At 32.9% G+C, this 27,984-nt stretch overlaps 2 protein-coding genes across 2 annotated transcripts in view; one reads left to right on the top strand and one right to left on the bottom strand.

The window, feature by feature from the left end:
- LOC128997959 (rabankyrin-5-like) overlaps positions 1–27,984 on the bottom strand; it is an 80,149-nt gene that overhangs the window by 29,360 nt on the left and 22,805 nt on the right. The gene's annotated exons all lie outside the window — the stretch shown is intronic.
- On the top strand, positions 6–27,717 carry LOC128997958 (uncharacterized). Its single transcript, XM_054423817.1, has 3 exons — positions 6–116; positions 24,192–24,368; positions 26,268–27,717. Exons 1-3 carry the CDS (start codon positions 68–70, stop codon positions 26,540–26,542), a joined length of 501 nt encoding a protein of 166 aa, XP_054279792.1. The 5' UTR covers positions 6–67; the 3' UTR covers positions 26,543–27,717.

Below are 27,984 nucleotides of genomic sequence, written 5' to 3'. Positions count from 1 at the left end.
GTGGTAGTCGGTAGTGGAGTGGTGGTAAAACAACAGCAGTAGGCCAGTAGGCCGCTAGACCCCGAGCATGAGGCATGTCCTCATATACTTGGCTTCTGTTATAGCCCTCGCGAACGGTGAGTTATAAAACAACAAATTATGAATAGTTTTTTTATTTTGGATTTACAATGTATACACGAAGCTAATAAACTGATATAGCGAGTAAATTTTTACATTTGTTGGATTTAGTGAAAAATGTGTTAAGATAATAAATATATATATTAAATGAATATTTACAATATTTTTCAATTTAAAATATTCACATGAACTAATAAATTACTGTAGCTCTTGGTGTGTATTTCTTTGATTTTTTTAAATATTTTGGTCTAAAAATAATTATAAAATATATCAATTTTACTTTTTTAGTGTATATTAAATTATTTTAAATCTCATTTTGGCGTAATTTTAAATACACTGTTAACTCTATTTGCTTTAATGATGTTTTGTTTCGTTATTTATATATTCAATTTAATTCTTTAAAAGTGCGTTTTTAAATCTATATTTTAGGGCAACAAATTTTAATCAATTAGTCATATTTATCAAACTATTTGCGTAAAATGCCAAACAAATGCACAACTATAATTAATTTTACTACTTATTCGATTTGATTGTTTTGCACATTACTTTCGCACGTCTTTCAGTGGAAAAATATATTCGACTAGAAATTATTGGAATTATTTTTTAGAATAAAAACACCAAAGGTAGAAACTTTCATCACACACATTACACATGGTGTGTTCTGAAAATGATTATATAGAATGACAGTGTAGAATATTTTATAGTACTAAACAATCTAACCTATAGCACTCTGTAAGAGGACAAGGCTAACAAGGATCTGAGTTTGTTTAGTCTAATCAAGTAAAATAGATAACATAACATTCTTACTAAACAAACGGCAGATTGATTTCATTAAAGTTTAAAAACTCAATATGTTCCTGATTCATTTTCTAGTTCCACCACGATAGTGTCTCCATAGCAATTTCAGACCTAAACGCGTAAACTGATTGTTTCATGGTAATACTGTACTATTCATTGCAATAACCACAAAGTTATTATAGCCTTCTAAAAAAAACGTTGTGCGTTTTTATTTTCTTTATTTTTGAGTTAATAAACACATTGATGACACAATTCGTGTATATGTACAATATGCGTGAGATGTATTTGTTTAGGTTGAGAAACTATCTTATAGTTATTATATAACAAACCTTTTCATAAGTTTATCTCATAATTATAGATGTCACCGGATTAAAATTTAGTTACTATGATACACGTCTTAGACCTGCAAGATTAATTCAAATCTCTACTTCATATTTACAAAGATCTGTCGAGTCAAAAGGAAAGGCAAAGGGACTTTTTGACACGGAATCTAATTGAGGATGTTAAGTCTCAAACTTTACCTCTCTTAATTGTTTTCCAATGTTACTGTTGAATTTGATCACAACCCTTTCTTGAAAAAGTGCTCATTCCTTAACTCGCAAATATTACAATTGTATTTTTAAATATCATTTAATTTGTAATAGGCCTAGTTAACATTTGATGGGTCATTCCTCTACATTGGTATGGACAAAATTTGAATTTTAAAACCCATTAGTGACCATTTAAAAAAACATTAATGTATTTAAAGGATTTTTAGTCATAATTGATTTAATTTTGAAATTGCTGTCATTGTTTACTTGGTTAAGATAAGGATCTATAATTTTTAATGGTATCCTTTTTTGTAAACCTATGAAATGAGTTGTCACATAAAGAAGTACCATTTGAAGCTTTGGAGCTGTCTCTAAATAACCTATTAGGGGACAATGTTGCTCTAAGTAAAATAAAACGACTAGTGTATCTTACGGTACTTTATGACTTTACTTTATACTTTATAATCTGCTGAGCTTTAAAAGGCGTCATAGTCCAACAATCCATCTATAAGAAGAAGTTTTAGTTTAATTGATGAACGTAACATTTTGTACTATCATAATCAAATGTCTACGCACCATTGTATAATACACCAAATATAAACAACGTTTAGAATTGTTTGACATTTACGATTACAAACTATTGTCAAGTTACTTTAATATGAACAACGTTATAGGATATTTCATTACTAGTGTCGAAAATGGCATTTTCCGGTTCGCGCTCGAGTTTCATGTGTGAGGAGAAGTCGGACACAAAAAGACAAAATACATAAAAACGTACAAATTTGAAGTTCAAGTTCAAGGATGAACATGAGCATATTGTGCAGTTAACATGTCCTGCAAGGTATAATGTATAAAAACTACAAGTAGCTTATGCATATTTCTGTTCACATTTGTATTGTTAAACAGAAGTAGTAGTAAAACAGTATATAAATAGAAATAAGTTGTGAGCAAAAGCTAGTGTGTATTAGGGGCAAATGAAGAACTGTTTGAGAGGAAGGGAAAGTAAATTTAGAGCAATAGGAAATCAGCTTATCGTTTTCCCTTGGTCTAAATTAGAAGTTGGGAAACAATTAATTTATTTGATATCAGCTGTTATGTAAAAGAGCTACTTTCAGCAAGAAGTGATGAAAAACTATAAATTTTTCTTAAATAACTTTTGAACTGAAATGGTCAAGAGTTAAATAAATTAATCTACACAATGAAATGGCAGCATGCTTCTTCTCTAAAATACATCCCAAGCTCTCACACTATATTCTTACCCTTGTGGCTTTTAAAGTCTAATGGCATGTTGATAGTTATTTTACAACAAACAAGTTCCAAATGGGGAAGTCTTGGAAACAAGAACTTCCCACTATCAATAGCCAATGGCTTGCCTACGCACTTGACAGTGACTCGGCAGTTGTGTAACCTTGGCCATTAACATTGTTTGTGTTGTAAGGTGTAAATGTGCAATTAAATGGAACTAGAATGATTTGTTACAAACTTTTTGTGACGGGTTTATTGTAATTAGTTATGCCACCGACCATAGAGTAACAGAAGAGTGTAGTTATGTCCTAAATAAATTATGAAGCAATAATATTACGAAACTGTAAAATAATTTATCTGTGCTAGTGTGCTTATCAGAAACATCCTCTTTACGGAAAATGGTTTTGAAACTATGAGAATGATTTTGATTCACGCAAAATAATAGTGAAATAATATTTTCACTACAAAGTGTTTATTGTAGGGGAATGTGTTGTACTTCAGACCTATATGTACCGTATGTATGTAAAGTAAACTATAAAATATTTCACGTTCAACAATTTTTTTACGGACGAAATTCCATGTCTTTTCCATAAAATACTAAGATAAAGATACTAATATTAGCATAAAGATCGTAAAACTTATGTTTGGCATATTCAAACGTGTTTTACGTGGTTAATGTATATATTTTTAAAGCAGACGTTGTGTATAGCAACGGCCAGTTTATTAACTAGTATTTAATTATACTAATTGAAATTAACAATGACTATCAAGAGAAGCTACAGAACTCCAATACTGTATAAAAAATAATACGTTTAACAAGAAAAATACTATAAGTTGTAGTTTAGTTGGAAATGTCCTAAATGTCCTGCGTTTAAATTTTTTTAGTTAAACTCCGTTAAGATTCCAATTATCCCTCAACATTTGCATGTATATTTTAAAGAGTACGATGAACGCAAAACTGATTAATACAATCATTCGTTTGTCAACGACGAAGAAATTGATGGTTAACCGCGACCTTGATAAAAGTTTCCTCTCTTTTTATGAGTGTTCGATGTAGATACACAACTTATTAATCACATGTTAACAAACTGTTGTTTTAGTTTATTAACGAGTTCGCCATTTCATCAAATATCGTTGGACAAACTCTCGCATTTGTAAAAACAGAGGGGTGAATGTGTGTGCGAACTATCTGGTTCTTATACGAATATACTATATAATGTATTGTCACGGTGTGATTGAATGACGAGGTTCGTCACCCGCGAATCGCCAAAATTTGTTATGACTAAGATAACATTGTGATCCGGGTGTCCGGAGCCTATATACATGTAAATCCACACTTCACTTGAAAGAGAGCTCTCTCAGGCGGAAAGTTTTCACTAAAAGCCAAACTACAAGCATCTTTCAATAGTAAAAATGTTTATTTTTTTCTAAATAACTTGTTTAATTATAATTTTTGGAAATTATCATCATTGTTGGAAATTATGAACTTATGTTACGAAATTATATTACATTGTTCGCAATTGTAACACACATATATATATAAGCGAAACATATATATCAATTGTATATACATATATATATACAAACAATTGAAAACATTATAAAACATTCAGTATTTGTTATTGTATTTGTATAAAATGTCAACATGACTATGACCTAAGAGTTGAAACTAGTCGTTTGATGATTAAAATGAGTTAAAAGGGTACTTATGTTCTTATGTTTTCAACTGTTCATATAGTAGTAGCCCTAATCACAATAATACCTATTATATATATTTACCGTCTTACAAAAATTGTAGTACAAAAGTGTAGAAGTAACATATAACTAATAGCGTTAAAGAAGTATTTTACAAAATCCAAATGTCTAGTTTACCAATGTACATACAGTTTTAGATTATGATATCTCTATGGATATTTTCTGAAAATAAAAACAGTTAACTGGATTCCGAACCACTAAGTCACAGGATGTTACCGCTCTATAAAAACATGGTACAAGTGTACATTTAGCCGACAGTTGACGTAGACTATGCCTAGATATGGCATCATAAGGAGCGTTGCCTTAGTCACAATCACATATTCATCGTCTGGCCCTGACTGTTCTTGCTCACCTCCAAATACATACATAATGGCGATGCCGACGGCGCGGACGACAGTTCCTTGAAAGTGTCAAAATCATCGGTTGTATGCCTACGTTGTGTTCATTTTATGGAATGTCTTAAACGAAAAACCTTCGTTTTACAAATATCCAAAACGTATTGTACATTTAGTAAATGTAAGGTGTAAAGCGGGTTGTATATTAATTAACGTCAACATAACCAATAATTACACTCATAATTTATACCCTCTCAAATACAGTACAGTAAAACATAGTAAATTCGATTTCTATTGGATGGATACAAGACTTTGAATTTATATCATTACATTGTCATAAGTTAATTTTTGGTTATATGCTGAGAGACATTTTCTCATCAATGATTAGTGACAATGATCAAATATTGAAAACACCGCGGATGTTTTAATTATTGTAAGCGACATCAAGAGAAATCTATTTTTAAATTTACGTTTGGTACTAAAATTTGTCCGGTCCATTTTTTAGCGTAAATAACAGCAACTGAATGAACTATCCCAATTTTCATGAGTCACAAAAGGATACATTTGTATAAGACTTTATAGCATAGTTTGGTTGTTTTTTTGAAGAACCATCTTATAAATATGTTTGGGAATTCGAGGAAGACGCATGTTAGGCAAGACTTTAACGTTTCTTTAGAACTGGACGTTGAGTCGAGACGTTTTGTGTAAGTTTGAGGAGTTGTAGACCAAGTACCAGTTCATTAACTGACCGGTTGATATTTAGTCTAGAGCTTGTGGAGTGAATGAGCACAGTACTATACAGGGTGATTGATATAAGTGTGCCAGCCATTTTATTCGAAAACCATAAGAGATATAAAAAAAGTTAAATGGTAAGTGCCTTGGACTTTTTATTTAAAAAAATTGTAGTTAAGTCGACAAAAATATTTTAGCCGCCATTTTTCCAATATGGCCGCCAACTTTGATTTTTCTTATGGAACACCTGTATTTTATTGTGCATTCTGGTAGAAAATGTAATTTTAAGACGATTTTATTCTTGTGATTTTTTTCATAAACCCAACCGTTTCAAAGATAATAATGGTTTAAGTTGTGAAATTTTGAATGGTTTTCGAATAAAACAGCTGGCATGCTTGCTTAGGCCTTTATCGAAACTCTTTCTCAAGCCGAAATTCCAAAACTTTAACCATTATTATCTTTGAAACGGTTGGTTTAAGAAAAAAGTTACAAGAATAAAATTGTCTTAAAATTACATTTTCTACCGGAATACATCATAAAATACAGAATGTTCTATAAGAAAAATCAAAGTTGGTGGCCATATTGGAAAAATGGCGGCTAAAATATTTTTTTCGACTTGACTACAATTTTTTAAATTAATAAAAATCCAAGGCACTTACCATTTAACTTTTTTTAATATCTCTTATAGTTTTCGAATAAAACGGCTGGCACACTTATATAAATCACCCTGTATAAGTAGAAATTACACGTACGAAATAGCTTTTAACTTGTCAAAGCAGAGGGAGATTACCCCCAGGGCATCTTCATGCCGAGTAAACCAGTGATAGCTTGGGTTAGTTTGCTATATTTTGTTTTGTAAATATATAGCCCAAGGTTCCACAATTTTATTTTACTTGATTTTAAACAATCGACACAGGCCTCGTGGTCAAAGATATGTTTCAATGGTCACCATGCGCTTAACCTTATTTTCATGCATTACAAAATATATTTATATATTAAATAATAGAACCCCTTCTTCGTGTAACTTGTAAAGAGAAATCAGGAATGCAATTCAGACTGTGTAAAACCAAGTTTGTTACAAGCTTAAAACTCAAAACCTAATCTAGCAAACCAATGTGATGAGAAGCTCTCAACCGCACGAAGTGAAAACATGTTTTTGTTTAAACTGTTTATGTTTCTTGTGCCAGGTTTACCTAGCCAAGAACCTCCTACTACAGTTAAGACGCGGTCTTACAACATTAAAGATAGGTACTGGTGAAACAGTATACTATAAGTAAATATTGAAAATATCCAGGATGTAGGGATAATAGTTATTTGTGCAACTAGTGAGCAAAGGGAGCAATTGACGGCTCGTGAGGAATGGTTTCTCGAGTGAGTCAATTGCACTTTGCACTCGAGTTGCACATTATATTTTTCTTACAGTTACTAAAAAACTAATAAATTGGTAAATAAACGTGAGATATTTTTACACAGAGGTGAACTTTTAATATTACATTTAATGATACAACAGTACAAAAGCTGACCAGCTGATTTACAGCCAGTGCTGCCAACGTATTTCGCGCGCATACGACCTTGTCTGCATGTTACGCGCTCACTATTTCGTGTCTTCACGTTGCAAATCTGGAGTGAGTGAGACAAAGTAATTAGAGTGAGACAATAATATTGTCTCACTGATGAGCGAATTGGCCACTTTGCTTTCTCAAATCAGTGAGAGAACATGTACATTGTTAGGTAACTGTAGGAAAACAAATTTGTTAATCGATGTTTTATTTCCAAAGCTCCATGATTTGAGACTATTACAAATGTCATTGGAAATAAGATAACATAAAAAATAAATATTGAACTCCACTTACAATTAGTAGTGTTAAATTTTGAATGATTCTGGGAGGGATTTACAAATAGATCTTAAAGGAGATGTACAATTATAAACGAGAAACAACTAGTGTGTTTTCATCATCACTCCTAGAGGCGTCAAATGGAATGTTCGTCACGTTAAACGCTTAAATGCCTGGAAAACAATACGTCACACATTTGGCTGAAAGAGAAAACAAAGTTAGGCCTAGCTGTTGTTTAAGTACCGATTCCAATAGTAGTTAATCACTGATTTACAGAAATAGGATTCTGTTATTGGAGATTGAGAAATCGGCCTTCTCGCAACTGTTACTCAAAACTGATGTTAAAAAAACATAACCAAGATATATTAAAACTTGAGTAAAACTGTTTAAGATATATTCAATGTAATAAGTATCTCAACATTACATTATATTTATTAAATTATTCATGGCGTGATTCACATTTCATACTAGGCGTGTTGTAGCATATAACACATTAATCAGCTTGGTACAAAAGTTTAAAATAAATTTAATTAACATTTTATTTAATCTTCTATTCTTAAATATACAAAACATAAATAAAAATACAACCTACAGACAATGCCAATTTCAAATGTTTTGGTTAGATTTTTAATAAAATATTTCCATAAAAGAGCCATATGTATTCCCTATTTAAATGACATTAGATTTGAAGAGTACTTATGTTTGCTGCTACAGGGAAGGGAAAGAGGTCAAATGTTGATAGGTAGTATAAGAAAAAATTGCCAATTTCCATACAAATTTACCCACAAACAAGCAAACTACTGCATTTTTCTTTGTCTTAAAACATTTTTTGAAAAAAATTCAAAACCCCACAACACTTTGTTCCCATTCCTATGCCGGTCCGTGAACTCAAGTTGATTCAGCTGTACACATTCAAGCCAAATTTCATGGAAATTGGACAAACATACAAACCACAGTCGAACACACCTGAAGCGTAACGCCTGGATCAAGATATTAGAAAGTGTACACTTAACGGTTCCTAATATTATCGCTAGTTGGAGTTTGAAGTTAATGCAGGGGTTGTGTAATATTTAAGGTTGCTTTAGGTTAACTCGAGTCATTTGACATCTTTGGTAGGATTCAGTTCTGGTGATTAGGTCTTTAAACAAATGGCCCTATGATAAATCACTGGCAGTGTTTTAAAATGTTTACCAAGGGGCGATTATACAATTGTAAATTAAATAAATGTAGGACTTCATCAAATCGACTTGTTATCGACGAAATTAGTTATACGTTAAAGTAGAACTTGGTTAATACGTGTATTTTACGACCTTGTCTGCATGCTACGCGCGCACTATTTCGTGCCTTCACGTTGCAAATCTGGAGTGAGGCAAAGTAATTAGAGTGAGACAATGTTAACATTGCCTCACTGATGAGCAAATTTGTCACTTTGCTTTCTCAAATCAGTGAGAGAACATGTACATTGTTAGGTAACTGTAGGAAAATTATATTTCTTCATTGTGAGTCGTATTATACAATTGTATTGTACAATTATAACAGTATGCGTCTTCCAACACTACTGAAATCTTTACGAGACGTCATTATCACGCCGGTCATCATCAGGCCCGATCAAGAATCTGTTTGATCGTACAGTACTTACTAAACAGGCAGGGTAGTGTTGCATAATAATAGTATCACAAAGGTAAAAGCTATAAAAATAATACAAACAAGATATTTCATTCTTTACAATAACTAAGAATTTCCCAAATATTAAGCCTGAATGTTATTGAACGCTGTTGTTAATTTGGAGGGCTGGCCGAAGCATGGAGTGCACTCAGCAGCCTCTCAACCACAGCAGAACAAGGTAAAACACTTCATGCGCCATGGGGGATCTGTTAGCAGTCCCGACCTAATATTACATTACACTTTCCTTCCATAACATATATTTGAATTAAAATAAGTTTACTATAGTGAACGAATACATTTAGTTTTGAAAGTCACCGGAAACAAACCCCCCTGTAATTTTACCCCTTGAGCAAAACTGACGTCACCATGACGTGTAACCTGAGCGCTCTCTTATATTTCGTAATAGGTTACGTGATGGTTTTGACCACTTGCCAGAAAATAAAGAAATATACTTTTTTTTTACAAATTGGTTCAGTAAGATTGTATTTCTAAAATCAATGGCAGACGTGTAACTATTTTAACAACAAATGAGTAATCCTAATTGGCTTTGTATGCTAGTGGAGGTGAAATTACCGGTCGTGCGTTTTATGAGGGTTAAACTACGTTGGGTAAACTCCGAATTTTGGGTTTTATTTGCTTTCATTTGTACAATGATTTGTTTTGATTGAATTCAAAACCGTGAAAAAAATACGTTTAATTAAACAGTTAATTTGTTCAACTCATGTTATACAATTCAAAAGTTGGCGGGCAAAATTTTACCCCCCCCCCCCCCCCCACTGACTATAACGTCAGTTTAGTTTGAGAGGTGAAATTCCAAGGACATCTGTCATCCAAGTTTCACTACTTTAGTTGTATAAGATTTGACTAAAAATTAGTTAAATAATTTTCAGCTGATTCCGACCATTTCAAAAATTAATTACGGTTTCGACAAAAAAACCTCATCAAATATTGTTTTCTACTACATTTAAAGTACGGGCGATTGAAATTTTAAACTCTTGTGTCACAGAATTTTTTAAGTCATGGTATAAATACATTGTACTGTAATGTAAATACTGTAAATCAATGAAACAGTTATTTAGTATAAAAAATATATAACTTATTGGTAGTTTATCCACTATCTATAGTCAAACGCACAGTATTAATCTCGAAACAAGTATGAATGCTATAATATATTTAGTAAATCAATTTGGGAGATTGGTTTTCATCCGAAAGTTGGACGCTCAGTGTGCGCCTAAAGTAGAGTTGTGATAAGTTAAGTAATCTACTTGGGAGTAGGTCGCCATATAAAAGTCGAACACACAGTATCAGTTGGGAGTCTGGGTATAATTATTCCACTACATAGCATGAGTAATGACCTTCGTCGACGAGCAATACGAGGGATACCCCTCAGATGAGAACAAGATTGTTGCGTTCCCGCGATGACTCACACATTCCCGCCAAATTTGGACCCACTCCAAACTGAGGTAAATATTAGAGTAACACACATACTTCGATTTCCGTGTTTACGGTCATTGTCGCCAGAGTGTAAATATTGGTGAAGTGCAACATTTTAGGGATCTAATAAACTATCAATTGGTATTTAAAAAGGTTCAGATACAGGGTGTTTGTGAACTGTCCCGAAAAAATTCACAGGATTATTCCTTGGGTTAATACATGAATATTTTACATTATAAACATGGGTCACCGGAGCCTCGTTTTCCGTCTGTCTGTCTGTATGTGTTTTTTATAAATAACCTTATAACTCGAGTTTGAATCAAGGTACAAACTGTAAATTTGACACACTTGTGTAGTTTAACGTGGTACACAAACATGGAAAATTTCATTTTGTTGACTATAACCGTTTCAAAATGGCGGCCATCTAAAATCTTTGACCTCAAATTACATGAAAACCACTAGAGCTACAAAAAAAACTCAAGAATAACAAAATGTAGAAAATTTTATGCCAAATCAAATGACACATAGATCTTAAAGATCGGACAACAAACAGCTGAGTTATTAATTTTTTAAATAATTAATAATTTCTTTACTGGCTTGTAATTGTTATTGTTTATTCATTAAAATCATCTGATACAGAGTACATTACGTAACCTTAAACAGATCTCAATAGTTAAGGTAAAAATAGGACACTTAATACATTTACCATCTAATAAAAAAACTAAATGTTGTTGTTAGGGCAAACCAGCTGTCTTACATTGTTGTAACAATTTAGAAAGGATCAGATGATTTAAAGAATAAACAATAACAATTAAAAGCCAGGAAAGAAATTATTTATTATTTAAAAAACTAATAACTTCAAAAAATCATCTGATCATCATCTCAAAATCATCTGTCCAACCAGCTGTCTTATATTGTTGTAACAATTTAGAAAGGATCAGATGATTTTAAAGAATAAACAACAATTAAAAGCCAGTAAAGAAGTTATTAATTATAAAAAAAAAAATAACTCAGCTGTTTGTTGTCCGATCTTTAAGATCTATGTGTCATTTGATTTGGCATAGAATTTTCTACATTTTGTTATTCTTGAGTTTTTTTTTTTGTAGCTCTAGTGGTTTTCATGTAATTTGAGGTCAAAGATTTTAGATGGCCGCCATTTTGAAACGGCTATAGTCAACAAAATGAAATTTTCCATGTTTGTGTACCACGTTAAAATATACAAGTGTGTCAAATTTAAAGTTTGTACCTTGATTCAAATTCGAGTTATAAGGTTATTTATAAAAAACACATACAGACAGACAGACGGAAAACGAGGCTCCGGCGACCCATGTTTATAATGTAAAATATTCATGTATTAACCCAAGGAATAATCCTGTGAATTTTTTCGAGAGAGTTCACAAACACCCTGTATATTATCAGCCAATCCAAAATCTTTTTATGACGCAACTTGATAAATTCAGCTCTTATACCAGGCGCCACGAGGACGTTTTATTTTTATCTTCGTGTGAAGATCGTCAAATTGAACATTTAAACATACAACATTAACACGCCACAAAAGCAAAACATTGTTTGATAATCAGCTGATAAATAAAATCAATTGGAGTTCGAATTTATGAAATACTAGCTGAGTACTCGCCCTTCGTACGGGGTTGGAGTATTGTAACGTGCATTGCGTTAACAATGGATGGAGGGCGCGAAAGAATGACATTTTATTCTTTAAATTTACGTATGAAATAGTTACATGCCTACCACTAATTTTAGGCTAAACATTCAATCGTATGGCTTTGTTCAAAGTATCTTTCTTATAATTCAAGTAAGCGGTGAAAAACCCCATCCCCTACTTAGTACGAAATACTATATAGATTTTTTTTAGTACGAAACACATATGAAATTACTGTAACATTATGATTTAATTTTCAAGTGATACACTTATTTAACAGTGTATCTTGTAAGTCTACGTATATTTGAAACGTGTTAAGTTTCAATTATTAAAATCTAGAAATGTTACAGGCATTTTTCCTTATCTTAATTATCGTGAAAAGTCGCCATTGTAAAAAGCAGTCAACATTATCACGTGTTTTAGTCCAGGCTAACTACAGTAGCTAAGCTAATGGATAACAAAGCTAATGTCATTATGTATCGATCTTGCAACACAATAGGCGAAATTCAGCAGAAGGTTAATGGTTAATGGCAGCCAGGCGTGAATGTTACGAGTTCTCCGTATAAAAATGAATGAAACCCTTCTCTGAGCGAAGCTTAGAGTCACATTCTCGGCGAGTCCAAAAAATATATCAACAGTACCTATATACGATCGCGATGTTTAGTTGTTTTGAGAGAAGTTGCAACCCTGTCTAAGGTAAATCCTCTGTTCAGAGAGCACGTTTATCCCTGTAAAGATTGACAAACCTCCCCACAATTTCTACCGTTACCGTGACATCATCGCGCTAAGTTGAAATGTTTAAACAGCTTTGAGAAACATGGTTTTATAAGGTCGGTGCCACAGTCGTGGCGAGAGGGTCCGTGGAAGTGGCTCGACTTGTGTTCTTTTAGGACATGTTATTTCAGAATATGGTGATTTCACTGGCTCCCCGCTCACCCGATTTGTCCATATACGACTTATTTTTGTGGAGATTTTTTAAAATGACGAGTCTAAAAAATTCGATGATCTGGAAAATTCCATTCGTCAGAAAATCTAAACAAAAACACACTTTAATTAATTCCTTCCTGTAGTAAAAACCCGAAAACCTCATTTAAACTAATGTTATCAAAACAGGGAATACATCTGACATGTTTAAGGAAATATGTTAGTGAAACGCAAATTGAAATTCGCACAGTCTGCAGGTTTTATTATAATTAAAGTTATAGGCCGTGAGGCAGACAAGGGATTAAAATCCTTTCCACCAACGCACGCGCACTCGCCAGCAGAGCTTACCTACCCCACGGCGAGTGACCTTGTGTGTGTGAGGGCTGTATCCCTCCCTAGTCTTTCGCTTGGCTCAGCCTGTAAATTATTAAATGCTGAAATGAGAATAGGCCTACACTGTAAATTTATAACACTGTAAGATTATAAAATTAACTATAAACTCGAGTAAACATAACCGTGTGGTTCGAGCATATCGGATGATTTCAAGGAAGAAAGCCACATAAGCCATTACATCATTAGTTGGGACCATTCATAACCCTCACGTAGGGAATGCGAGTGCAATAATAGTATTATTTCCGGTTACATAGAAGAGAAATACGTCTAGATTGTATCTAAGGACAAAGGACTGCGATTTAACGAGTTGACAACAGTTATAAGGAACGACTCAATTCCGGTAACATATGGTTTGGCTCAGTCATGTGTCATGAGAAAGTGACGCATAGCGGCACGCTATTTTGTATAGTGACAGTGTTCCCCCGCTTAAAGTACGAGAATTGTAACAACTGGTCATGGAAATTATTCATTTTTAAAAGGTTTAAAAATGCGTGTCTTTATTCGTCTATTACTTAGAGGAAGGGCTCCTTTATTCTAAGGTCTCTAAAAAATAAACATTTTTTTAAACTGTTTCGAAGCTAAATTTTAAGCACTCCCCGTTAAGAGGAAGAAGACATAAGCTAACTCAACGACAATTAGGCATTCCATTCTCTAATGCAATTTAATGACTGCGATTGGGGAGAACGTGGATAAAGTTTGAACTGCTTGAAAACAAAAGGCTCTCTGATAGGTGACAAGTTTGTTTACGAAACGTACACGCCAAGTCCTTCGCTATTACTAGCCAATCATTGCGAAACTGACAGCCTTAGTCTTGCTGTACAATCAAGTCATACGTCGTATCATTGGCCTTAGTAAACTGAAGTAGACAATAGACATCCCATCTACAGTATATAGACCAGGTAAGGCCAATTTTCGACAACTTAATACTAACCGTCTTCGACAGAGCCATCCTCTCACCGTCCACAACCTATAATGCGCTCTCCGTGTTTTGGACTACGCTGCCCTGCACTACGTTGCGCTACGTTACGCTGTCTGTATGTTTCTATACTAGGGCCGGCGCGCACTATCCCGACCACGACCACGACCACGACTCCGACCGGTCGGATACGACCAGTTTTATAATAGGAATAAATGGAACAGCGCGCACTGGTCGACTGGTCGGACCCTGGTCGGGCCCTGGTCGCACGACCAAAATTTTCCAGTTTGGTCGGGCCCGACCCGCTGGTCGTTGCAGCCAAAAATAGCACACAATGTAATGGGACGACGCGCACTACCCCCGACTTGCCTCCGACCCGACCAGTACACCACTCAACCCCCAGTATTCCTAGATCAATCAAACTATGAACACTAGTTTTTTGCGCCGGTCTGTGAAGTGACTCATTTGGTAAAATGTCGCAGGATTTTGACACTTTTGAAACCTGTCTTCATATTGACGTAGCTCTTCATAAAATGTTACAAAATACCCTTTCAGACCTAACAGTTAACATTGGATATACCCAGTATAGTGTCTTCTTCCGCTTAACGTACTTACAATACAAATGCACCATAACAACTACTTCTTCATCAATCATCTTGACACTGAAGTTTGTAAAACATTCGTTGCCTTGGTCGGGTCGTGCTCTGGTCGCATGGTGAATGACAACCACTGGTCGGGCGTTTGGTCGTGGTCGTGGTCGTGGTCGGGATAGTGCGCGCCCGGCCTAAGGTTTTCCACAGGGATACTTGGATAAAAAGTTGGCGTATCCGTCGGAGGCTCAACCCAACTACGCTAACTTTTATACTAAAACGGGCTAAAACTAAAACATAGGAATGGGGTGTCCAGTTTTATAATTAGTTTAAAAATTATTAAAATGCGATGATGAAAATGATGAATAAGGATGTGACAGCAAATATCTCGCCATTTATCCTAAATAACTGATATGGTAGTTCAGGGCTGTGTTGTATATTTTGGATGAGGTATTAAACCATATTAGACCCAAGGTAGGCCTAAGGATTTCGAATGATGAATCGAGTTTCAATAGCATTATTGGATTGGGTCCAAAGTATACTTTTGCACGATCCATTTGCCTTGAGGTTCTGCATGATGACTATGACATATAAAATTTGAAAAAATATTGGTGGGAGATTCTGCATGATGTACTAATTCCACAAAGTATAAAATTACGCATACACTATTCTCGGTATTTCGTCTGATGCATTCCGTTTAAGATACGATACTATGCGGCATACTGACTCATGGATTAGATTTCTAGAACGCAGATCGTTGGTCACAGCAGGAAGTGCGGAAGTGCTTGAGTGTGGCGGTCGGTGGCGAATCAGTTCCTTCTCCGGTGGTGCATTATGTGGCAAATTGATAACAGCTTCCTTTGATAACAGAAACATACGCATACACGACATATATACGCCAACGCGCACGCGCTGCCGCGTGGTAGGCGATATAGATACAGTAGAACCTTGATAACAAGACTCTCATGGGGATTGTAAAATAAGACTTGTTATCAAGGTTGACTTCTTATCAAGGTTTGTAATAACATGTGATTAGGGGTAAAATAATTTTAAGGGGATTTGAAAATGACACTTGTTATCAAGGGCGACTTGTTATCGAGGGTCTTCTTATCAAGGTTCCACTGTATAGACCGTCAAGAGTTTACAAGTAAATCATCTCATAGGCCCATGCATTTTTTAACCCATTAGGATGGAAAAAACTTAAACACATTATTTTGGTAATGGCTGGAAGGATAAATCAGACCGAAATTTGCCCTCACAGAAACTCTTCAGGAAGGGGTTGAGTTTGGAACCAAATTTAGTCAAAATACAATAATTTTACTAGATCTATCTTGCTAACAGACACACGCATATATTTATTCGAACAGATAGTGTTTTTAACCTCGAAGGAAATCAAAATGAAAAAGTAAATATGGTCCCAGGTCTAGTCGTACCATAGGACCTACGGTAATCGCGTATTCCTCAAATGGAAACTTCACTATAAGTAGCGACTAGCGAACGTGATACAGTAACAAAGATTTAGTAATTGTTTATCTAATAAGGTTTTACCACAAAACGAACATAGTGAATTCAATGTTTCATTGGACATTATCCGTATTCATATACGAAAGAGTTGTTAGCGATTCCATCAAATATATAAAAAGTAAAATCACGCAATCTTTCTTTCCCTATAGCACCGGAACACGCCACTTGGAAGTACTTTCGTTAATTTGACTTCCCGACAACACTGTTATGAAACGTTTTTACCTTTTTGTACGTTGGAAATTCAAACATTTAAATATTAGATAGATAACTGGTTTTAGAACTAATAAAGGTCATTATACCAACCACATTCAGTATGTTACGGATATCTATTGAATATATAACGTATAACGTTTTAATAACGTTTTAAAAGATTAAAGGCAAATTAGTCCTAATATTGTTACTGTACATGTTAAAGATAACGTGGTTGTAAAATATTTTAAATTCGCTGAATAAATCTCGAATATTTATGTTTTTGGTTCGAATTCAGGTATATAAACCCAATATTAAGGATAAAGATACGATTCTCCAACCTCAATGAATAATTAATAGACAATATTCACCCTAAAAAAATGCATTGAGATGATTATTGTTTTGAGTTGTTACGGTGTAGGACATTTTCCGGTAAGTTTTACTTTCTCAATGCGTCTGTCGGCTTTGTAATTATTTGTTGTTGTTAGAATCATTTAAGTAACAAAACATCGTCACACGACAGTATAGGACAAAATATAGACGAATAGCTGAATGTTAGTTTTCAAGAGTTGGTTCTATCTAACTCGTCAAAAACATGCGTAACCTATTCCTTAATTAGTTTTGTGCAGTAAGCTAACATTGAAGATTTGTGCGGGTACAGCATTCTCCAGCTGGGAAATGGCAGAGGTTTGTTGCGTTAGAAGAAATAGCAAAAAATTCAACAAGTAGAGCGAATCAGCCGGAAAGAGTGAGTCATTTGATGAAATTAGCTCAGCGTTCAATGACTGGACCACTCTCCAGGTTCCAGCTAGCTCTGACAACTAGAACCGGGTGATAAAAATAACAAAATGTGTATTCAGCCCCGAGGTCATTTATTCTTTAAATCGTGGATCTATGTTAATGCGTTGCATTTATTCTTAATTCGCAATTCTTAATGTCGTCAACGAAGTTACAACTGGCTCTTATGTTCACTAAAACGTCTGGGAAGGGAATTTCAGTGCGTCAGGTTTAATTAGAAAATCCATTACAAATCGTGAGTGAACCCAACGAATTTAAATCATATTATCTAAAGAGATAACGGAATAAATATAAACAGTTATTATACCTTAAGTTTTGTGCGCATTTATGTCTATATACAGTAGGCCTAAGTGATATTTATTTTAAACTCTTCATATGAGAGCAGGCAAGTTTGAGAAGAGAATGTCTCAAAGAATGTATAGATTGATTGATGGATTTTTTATCTGTTAAGTGAACTAAGTTTCCTCTTTAATCGTTTATTATTTTTATGGCGCACTTCTACGACGAAATCGTTAAAATTTAAAAAGGAAATTTAACTGTGTTTGTAACTAGTTTTACTTACTGGCCATAGTTGTATGTATTTCGTATTGGATATTGTCTTTCAATTAGAGTTATGTGGAACCGATCGGTGCCGGTGGCGCTACAACTAATATATATAACTGCGGCAGCTGGAGTTTATGCGATCCAGTTACGACACACAGTGGGCAGAATCCGAGAACAAATCTCCTTGTTTATTCGAGAGTCTAGCTGAAATTTATGCGATGAGTTAATGGTGTATCTATATTATTTGCGATGCCGCAAACAATAAATTAACGCTACGCTCTTTTCCGATTTCTATCTAAAAAAATTATCTTCGTGAACAAGTTGTTGGCTGGTAACGTAGGCCTAACTATCGTATTGCGTTAGTGTACTTGAACGTCTTAACGGAGCGAGAAGCCGTTGTCCGTTATTCGGTTATTCGGCTGTCTACATCCGACGCCGGGATGACTTTCTAGATTCCAAACCTTGGACACAAACACACTAATGGTGTCTTGGGATATTAATGAATTGAAATTATGGTCTGGACTTAAGGGTGCTCGTAACTTCTGGTCGCGATATTTTGATATCTGAGTAAAAACTGTAATGTTGTTATTTATGATTTGACCTCAACAATGCAAAATGATTTACAATAATTGTCAGGTTTGTATAAGTTTTAGAACAATATGTATGGTTTTATTTTATTTTAGAAAAAAATAAAAATAAAATACTTATACGATACTAAACACCACCAAAAATCCTCTTCTTCCCATTGTTCCATCAGGCTTGTTTGTGAAATTACGTATATAGATTTCATTTTTAAACTTTGAGTAGAATTTACTAAAAATCGGTGAATACGAGAGTAAAACGTATCTACGGACAAATGTATGACTGGATTCTACAGATCAAAAATGTGTAACAAATGTCCCTTCACATTTTTTTGTATTTATCCTAAGCCTCGCCACAATTCATAATTCCAATATTTAAGTAAAAAATAATAATACAGTTTCAAAAAGTAAAAATTTATCAAAATTCAGCGTACTAAATCCAAACTAAGATATTTCTCTTCTAAAGGTATATCTGGTGGTGTAATACAGGAATGGTAGAATACAAAGAATGAAATTAACTATTGCAACAACTTACAATTATTCAACAAAAGTTGAACAAAAAAAGTTGAATTGAGCAAAAGTTGTTGTCTTGTAATCAAGACAACAAAAACTTCACGCCAGTTTAGTCATTTGACCAGTTTTTTTTTTCAATATGGAGAATTAGATGGGGACTCCAGACCTTCAGGTCAGGGTTCATATCCTACTAATCGCCAATGGACATTTAGCTTAGTGGTAATGTCATAACCCTTTAGGCCTACCCTAAAACAATTCTGAACATTTTCTATTAGCAAATTTCTCTATGGCGAAGTAGCTATTACCGTAGGTCTTATGGTAAGACCTAGGCCCAGGACCGATTTACTTTTTCATTTTGATGACCTTTCCTTTTTTGATTTGACCTTTATAAAGAGCTTAAAAAACAAATAATTTAGTATATCAAAGTGTTTTTGTACGGTTATTGGTTACCGAGAAAATTAAAAAAAATGTTGATTTAAAATTCCCATTTGATTCTTATGGAAAATATTGTAAAATGTTGTAGTTGGCTTGTTTATTGATATATTTTTATCAAACTTGGCAGATTTCTTTATTTTATACTAAGCTATTACTATTTTAATAAAAAACACACTTTATTAGTTTCCGTGTAGCAGCAAACCTAGGTTAAATAACATTAGATTTAACGAGTGTTAAATCTAATGTTATTTAAATAGATTTAATTGAAAATCAATTCAGACAAATGGAAATTCGCTTAGTCGGCAGGTTTGCTGCGGCGGAGGTTTTGTTTTTACAAACAACGACATTTGAACAAAATTTTAATTTTGTTTATTACGAAAGAAAATTCATGATATGAAACGAAGGAAAATAAACGGTATCAGCAATATGACCTATACTTTATCCCATTAGCTTGTCAAAAACTATTATCATGGGGGAGCGGTGGGAGTGACTATGATATTTTAAAAGAAAAATTCACAATAACTTTTGAACCCTAATTATTCTAGCAATTGAGATTAAACCATTTTTTTAGAGTTAAAAGGAGTTTTTAGGAGTCACTTCCACCCAAAACTCAAACTCGAAAATTTGACAAAAACAATAATTTTACTCCATAATATGGAGTATATTATGTATTATAGTATATATACTATGTATAGGTCGAGAAAGTAAAAAAATAAATAGACCACGTTAAAGTCTCTTTTAAAATATATTTTGTATATTTCTTAGGAAAATAGTGAGAAGTAGAGTGTGATAGACTTGTAAATCTTTGAGACAAAACGGTAAGGCTAAAGGTCACGAGCCTCCAGCAATAGTAATTACACTTCTCATCAGCTAAAAGCTTGCCCCATTTTCACAACAATCGCACCGAAATACTAACCTCAGTCGCACTCTTTCACACATTGTTTCTGTGGTGACTTTATACAGAGAGATGCAAAAGTCACTTGAAACTATGAATCTATTTAACTTTTAAACACAATTTTTACAGTCACTGTTTTTTTTCAACGTTTTTTGTATTTTAAAAACTTGATCCATGCTTTCAAAAGACTTAATACTAAAACTGTTCATTGAAACTTTGTTAAATGTTTCACACAAACCTGTATTTTCAAAGAAGTCACGTGAAATTATTTCTCTTTATATACAGAGTGTCCTGTAAGAAAACAGCCAAACTCCGGGAAATGATTCTATGGGTCAAAATAAAGAGAAAAACAAGAATTTGTTTTTTCCCAAAATCATTTTGTTAACCACATATCCACCAATTTGTATTTTCACATAAACATTTTTATCTTTGGATCGTTCCAACTGATCATTATGAAACTTGGTATTCATGTTAAGGTAAACTCAATCTAATTCAAAATGGCGGGGATTTAATTTTTTTTAGTTTATGCAAATTACTAAAAAATAGCAGATTTTATGAAAAAATTACATGAATATTATTTAGAATTAAAATTTCCTATCAAACCACACCAAGTAAAAAAAAATAATAAAATAATAACTTAAATATCACAATTTTTTGTTGTAAAATAAGGTAGAATAAGGAAGGCTAAGCTAGTTAGGTTTGCCTAATTTAACAACTAAAAATTGTGATATTTAAGTTATTTTTATTTGATATTTTTGAACTTGGTGTTGTTTCTTCTTGTTATTTTTTTGTTGGTTGTTTTTGGCATTTTTCTATAAAATTAACCATTTTTAAAAATTTAAATAAAAAAAATATTAATGACTTGTATCTTGAAATTTTAAATTAGATCAAGATAATTTTTTTCTATAACATGGGTCTCTTCTACCATAACATACATACCAAGTTGCATATTGATTGGTTAGAACAATCAGAAGATGATAAAAGATTGTGAAAATACAAAATGGTGGATATCAGGTTAACAAAGCGATTTTGAAAAACATTTTATTCTTGATTTTCTCTTTATTTTGACCCAAAGAATCATTTCCCGGAATTTGGTTCTTAACTTACGGGACAGCCCTGTATATGTAAATAAAAATAAAGAATTAAGCTGAGAGATTTAAACATGACAAAATCAATTATCTATATTAAAGTGAGTATAGATGTGCAAAATATGTTAATTGTGTCTGATTAAGTTATCAAACTAAAATTTTTTTTGTCTCGAATTAAGCAAAAATTTTTATTTCTCAAATTTTGTCTCTCAATCACTTTCCAATTTTTAAAAACACAGTACATTAAGGAAGAAGGAATGGACAAACAGTTCATGAAAAGAGTTCCAGGCACTTAATAGGAGTCAAAAGTTCACAACACAATTAAATCGATTTCAGAGCTATTGTGTTGACAACTTGTTGTGTGTTATGAACTGTTTGGAACTCTTTTCGTGGGTAATTCATTACTTGTTCCTTTATGCATTTTTAAGCCAATGATTGTCCTCCAAATGTTTAGTTTAAACAATATATTTTAAATTGTGTTCAATGAAATAGTCTCTTTTATCAAAGAATTCATGTAAAACATGTTGCGTTAACAGAAATCACCTTTATTTTTCTAATTTATTTGTTGTTTACTATATATGTTGAAGATATTGGATAAGACATAGAATATTTTGGCATCTTAAATATTGATTAGAAAAGTAATTATTTTAACTAAAAACTTATTGACAGACTATCCTAGTATAACAATGAACGAACTAAAATTTACAAGCCAAGAAGCACACCATTATTTTTACAATAAAAGTACATGATTTATACGGTGTCGGTAAAGCGCTAAAAAAATCAACATTTTTTCTTCTAAGATGACCCTAGCAAGATTCAAATAAATTGGTAAAACGTACAAATCTACAAAAAAAGTTTGTTATCTATTGAGCTTTGCCCTCCAGCCCTTTTTTGTGTGTGTTCATCATCAATTGAAAATCTACACTGAAAAGAATGCTTTAACTGCAATTAAACAATGGAATTCAACATTTTTACATAAAATTTTACTCTTGTTATAATAGTATAAGGGATTACAATGTTGATATTAAAATCAAGGCCAAAACCCAATCAAACTATGTGTCAAGGGCTAAGGAACTAACATATTGAGTAACAGGTCAGTTTTACATCATTGAAGCCCCATAACAGACTACAGAATACTAACGTCACTGAATAGCAACTGTCATGTCATAATCAGGCACAGACAACTGATGACATTTTATCCTCACTTTTTACAGATTATAAAAAAACTTAAAATGCATTTACTTGCAATTTGTACTCAGATATACAAGTTTTTTTACACATGCAATAAATACCACTCTCGTTGCAGAAAATCTGCAGTGTAATTTCAGGTGCTTCATTGATTTGTTATGTAAATTGTATGTGTGTTAAAAAGTAAGAGAAAAATAATTTAATCGTTAATAATAGTACACAACAAAATAAACCCCTGCTGCAGTAACCTGCAGATATAAATTTGGCAGTTCTAACATTAAGTGTATTCATAAGAATAACATAGAAACTTTGCAAGCACTCAAGACAGAGCCCTTGGAGAGTATTAAAATAAAAATGGCCATGCCTGTGGTACATTGGCTCTATTCATGAAAAAAATCTGCTCAATTAGTAAAGAAGTTTTCACGTTATTTACACACTCCATACTTTCACATCTATAATATAGATCCTTCCATCCGAGTCATTGACTTGATCCACTAAAAGTATTAACAGCCAAATACGTTTCCCAGACATTATTTTGGGGTAAACAAACACAATAAATGTTTATAAACATTTTGAAAAAAAGACAGTCAATTAGCGTTGATGAGTTAGTTATGAACTTAAAAATAAAGCACCCTTTTCACAGAATATCACAAATTATTTATTTATTAAAAAACATAAACATTACTAAACAATCCTATTTTGACAGTTCTCATTATGTATCAGCTTTTTGCTGCTTAGCTCAAATAAGCTGTCGTCAAAAATTCAAACTAAAAAGTTTATAGTGCTGCACCCTGTTGGTAAACCTTGTAACTTTTTAATTCTATTGAACATCATAGAACCAACTTGTTTATTTGAAAAAGCTGTCAAGAATCCTTAATTCCTTTTTAATGAGACTAGTCATAAGGTTAAAATGGGAATTTTAAGAGCCACTGGGACCAAGCCTGAAGGAATTTTTTTAGCCTAGATAAGAATAGGCCTAAATGTTAATCAGGAATGTGAGCTATCACCATGCCAAATTTAAGCCTATTTTAGCCAGTAGTTAATGTGTGATTTAACCCCAAACAAACTAACAAACACACAAACTTTCACATTTATAATAATAAAAAGTATGATTCTGATCAAATTTTGAAAATTTCTTTCTTTCATATGAAACTGTTAACATTTTAAAACACTTATTACTTCCCCTGTAGCAGCAAACCTAGGTGCTCGTTAAACTAATGTATTAAAAAAAGGGAATTAATATGACATTAAAAAAAATAGTGAAAATCCTATCAGGCAAATGGAAATTCGATTAGTCTGCAGGCATGTCTCTTACTTTCTGAATTGCCCTCATATTTTACTGACAACAACCCTAAATGAAACCATATGGTTTATGTTGTATTTGGTACATTCTATGTAAAAAAAATTAATATGACAGGAAGATTAGGTTAAAATTAGATTAACCATTAATTTATTGCCATTGCAAATAATTTGTTTCTCAACCCAACTGTAACAATATTTTGTTTTAGTTCAGGAGTGTGCTGGAATAGTTTGTTTCTACTGTACAATTCAACCCCCATCCCGCGGAAGTAATCAAACTGCGCAACTTTGCTCCAAATTTGACGGCTCCAATAACTACCACATTGACTGCCCTCATTCGACACTATGTATGAAACGGACATTTCACCATTCACTTCAAGGAGGAAGTAAGTTTTTTTATCATTTCATTTGTATAAATACTACAGAAACCTTGGTTATTTATACTAGAATGTTTTTTTACTAAAAAACATTTCAATCAGGATGATGTGTGGGGGGGGGGGGGTGAGGGAAAATCCCATGACAACACAAAGTCACATTTCTAGACACTAGTGGTATTGAATTAATGCAACAGCGATTCAAGAGTGTAAAGAGTGTGCCAACCTCTTTAAAAAAAATCATTATTGAGATAACTCAACAGTAATTTACAAAGGTGGTGGGAGAAGGGTCCTTGCACCTGCTTGCCACTCTAATTGGCATGATGGACACCTAATCACAGTTAAAGAATATTGTGCTCTTATATGAAATACCCCCAAGTTAGCTTTTTTCAAATAGTTATTTTTATTTTAAAGGTTTTTGAACTCTAGATAATTAGAGGAGAGTTGATATAACTGACATATCCAGAAATTATACATATAATAGCATGAATGGCATTTAAATTGTGTTTACAAACTTATTAACACAATTCGTTGTGAGTTATACTTACCACTTTAGTAGAATAATTTGATCTATTGTAGCTTGAATATACATAGTGTAGGCATTTTTGGTAATCAGTTAATGTGCTAATAAAACTCTATTTTTGGTTAAATTTGCATGTGCAAAAATAGTGACAGCCAGTTGTAGAAAATATTTTAATTTTGGTAGAATTAAAAATACTTGTTTTTTAATAATTATATTAATATACAACTAGACTATTGTTTGTAGAGAAATAGTTAATTTTCAATTGAATCCTTTAAAATTTTTTGAATATAAATTAATAACTCAATTTAAAGTTAAATTCCCAAAATTGAGTTGGTAACTTCCTTGATGTCTTATTCAATTTCCGATAGCATTTTGGTATCAGTTGACATGGTGGCACGAATTGATAAGATAACAATAACCATTTTTTGATAGCAACTGACAGTCATCAAGATGTAATGGTGAGAATTTATTTTTTGATAGCAAAAATAATTGTAATAAAACCTTAACCAGGTAAATATATTCTATCAAACATTTTAATTGGGTAGTTAAGTTAGTCCTAAAACAATTCATACTTTATTAGTTGATTAGAACTTTAAAATTCCATCTAAACAATTGCTTAAACAATTTTTTTCTATGTTGAGTAAAGACGTAGAATGAAAAATCATGAATGGAGGCCACTACTTGTGTCTGTGGAACTGATGATAACTAAGTATAATTTCTTAAACACAGTTATTTATAAACCACAAAATATATTAGCTTAAAATGTCAACAAAGTGTAACCCTCTAAATTATTATATGAAACTTTAGTTTCTTAGAATTCATAAATTTACTTCTGTATATCTGACCTCCCAGTGTTGTTTGTTATTGTTTGTTATATAACCTGCATTCAGTAATCCAAAAAGTGTCTTGTGACAACTATAGTTTCGATTCACAGGGAATCATCTTCAGGCCGTTCAAGGGGTCGTTATTCATCTCCGTATATGAAGGTCGTAATTTAATAAATAAGTACATAGAACACGAACACACACGAAAACGCACATTGAAAAACGAACATTTAACAATAAAAATACCGAGTACTCAGAGACACGAGACAGGTGACGCGACCGGGTGGAGGTTGTGGCTCGAGCAGCTACAACCTCCACCCGGTCGCGTTTTTTGCAGAGGGCATTTTACTCATTATAAAAATATGTGAAAGATGGGTAAATTTATAATGTACTACATCTCACATAGGTGTGTATCGATTTTTTGTATTTTATTATGTCAATTGATTATTGTAGTATAGACTTTATGAAAATCACTTATCAGAAAAATCAATTTGATGTAATGTTGGAAATAAATGAATAAAATACACATTCAACTAATCAATTAACGAATAAACTTTGTTCCAGAAACTATTCAAGTGTCTGAAAGAGGATGTGCGCCTCAGAAGAGGAATATACACTTTTACCAAGATGGTAACTGGCGTATGGAAAACAAGATAGAAGAGGATGTGTACAACGTGGGGTGTCAAAACGATGAAGGACTGGGGATGAGATCACCTACCGAGTACTGCTACTGCGCGACCAACCTGTGCAACTCGGGTGACAAATCACGCGACCACGCCGACACCATGGCTGTCATCATCATCTTCAACCTACTCAAATACATCCAGAGTCTTCGGTAGCCCAAGAGATTAGAGATTTACAAATAGCTCCCATCAGTATGACACTGTATTTTAGAGCAATGCAAATCCACAACATTTTCAATATTCTTTTACCAGAATTTCTTATTATATTTTCATTTAGTAATGTTTTGATGTAGGAGGAATAGTAAATAGAAGGTTGATATTGTTTTTACGTACAACTTGAGTTTTTTCATATAATTTCACTTAGTCCTAATGAATAAAATTTTATACAACTTCAAACCAGCAATTATAATCCTTGCTTATTAAAAATTTGATTTGGATAGTTTTCTATGATGATTTTTACTATTAATTTATGTTTTTCTAACCCTACAGTTTATATTTAGTTCCTGTATTTTGAATGCTACCACTATATTTTGCATATATCGTTCTTATTAGTTCACTTTACTTTAATATGAGCCCTATCATATTTTCCCCTGTTTCCTTAACAAACTTATGTGTCTTATTACCATGTACAGGTATATTTTATTTTAAGTTTGGTAAGTAGTTTTAATGGTAGGTAATAAAAGTGCTTAGACCAAATGTAAGTGACTGACATAAACTATGGCTTCTAACATAAAAATATGGCTTAAAAAGATTGCCACTACTTAAAGAATTGTAAAAATATATTAATGGAAAATAAACATTGGGAATATAACGTGTATGACATAATATATTGCTGAGGCTGTTATACCATTGACAAAATTCTATTCCAGTCTACGAAAAGGACTTTCTTTCAGCATTCATTTGTGTGTGCTGTGGTCACTCTAGCTTGGCAGCAATTTTTTTTTAAAGTAACATTTATTAAAGGGATCAATAGCCAGTGTTTTCACTTCAAAGCACATATATTTAATATCATAGATATTAGTAGTTGGTTGTGTGAAATTCAATCTAAATATATGTATTTAAAAGTACCTAACATAAAGAATTTAGGCTATAATTGAAATTAAGTTATTCATTTGACTATAAAATAAATATTTCATTGCTTCCTTTACAAGATTAAAAGTTTGATTCTAGGTGCTACAATCGACTGCCTCCTAGTGAATATAAATCTATGACATAGCTTTTAAGTTTTAGTTTTAAGTTCATTTATATAGCACTTCGGTATGAAGTGAGTCAATTGTGATATCTTACCTTTCACCACATGATTTGTAATATAATAAATATTTATAAATGTTCATATTGTTTGTTTAAATCCATTTAAAACTTATGGAGGTAAAATGTATTCACTATTATTGAATATATTAATTCAGGATGGTTTACTCTTTTAATTCCAAATCTAGAAGTTCACAAGTATGTTAACTACTTAACGCCACTAGATTACAATCAGTACAAACCAAAATGTGTGGTATTTTTTGTATTTTGGTTTAGTTAACCTGTTTAGTTTTTGCTTAGTATAGTCGGTAGCGGACTGAGAAAGCAAGGAAACGATGACCTGGATTCAT

The sequence above is a fragment of the Macrosteles quadrilineatus genome, unplaced genomic scaffold (genome assembly GCF_028750875.1).
Source record: "Macrosteles quadrilineatus isolate MER2022 unplaced genomic scaffold, UCM_ALF_1.0 Scaffold_7__1_contigs__length_78375512, whole genome shotgun sequence".
Lineage (NCBI taxonomy): Eukaryota > Metazoa > Arthropoda > Insecta > Hemiptera > Cicadellidae > Macrosteles > Macrosteles quadrilineatus.
This window is presented reverse-complemented; position numbering and strand designations above follow the sequence as displayed.

Excerpts from the sequence above, each read along its gene's own strand:
- LOC128997958 (XM_054423817.1), top strand. The coding sequence starts at position 68 with ATGAGGCATGTCCTCATATACTTGGCTTCTGTTATAGCCCTCGCGAAC. Across the intron at positions 117-24,191 it reads TGTTATAGCCCTCGCGAACG|TTCAGGAGTGTGCTGGAATA; the intron begins GTGAGTTATAAA and ends ATTTTGTTTTAG. Across the intron at positions 24,369-26,267 it reads CCATTCACTTCAAGGAGGAA|AAACTATTCAAGTGTCTGAA; the intron begins GTAAGTTTTTTT and ends ACTTTGTTCCAG.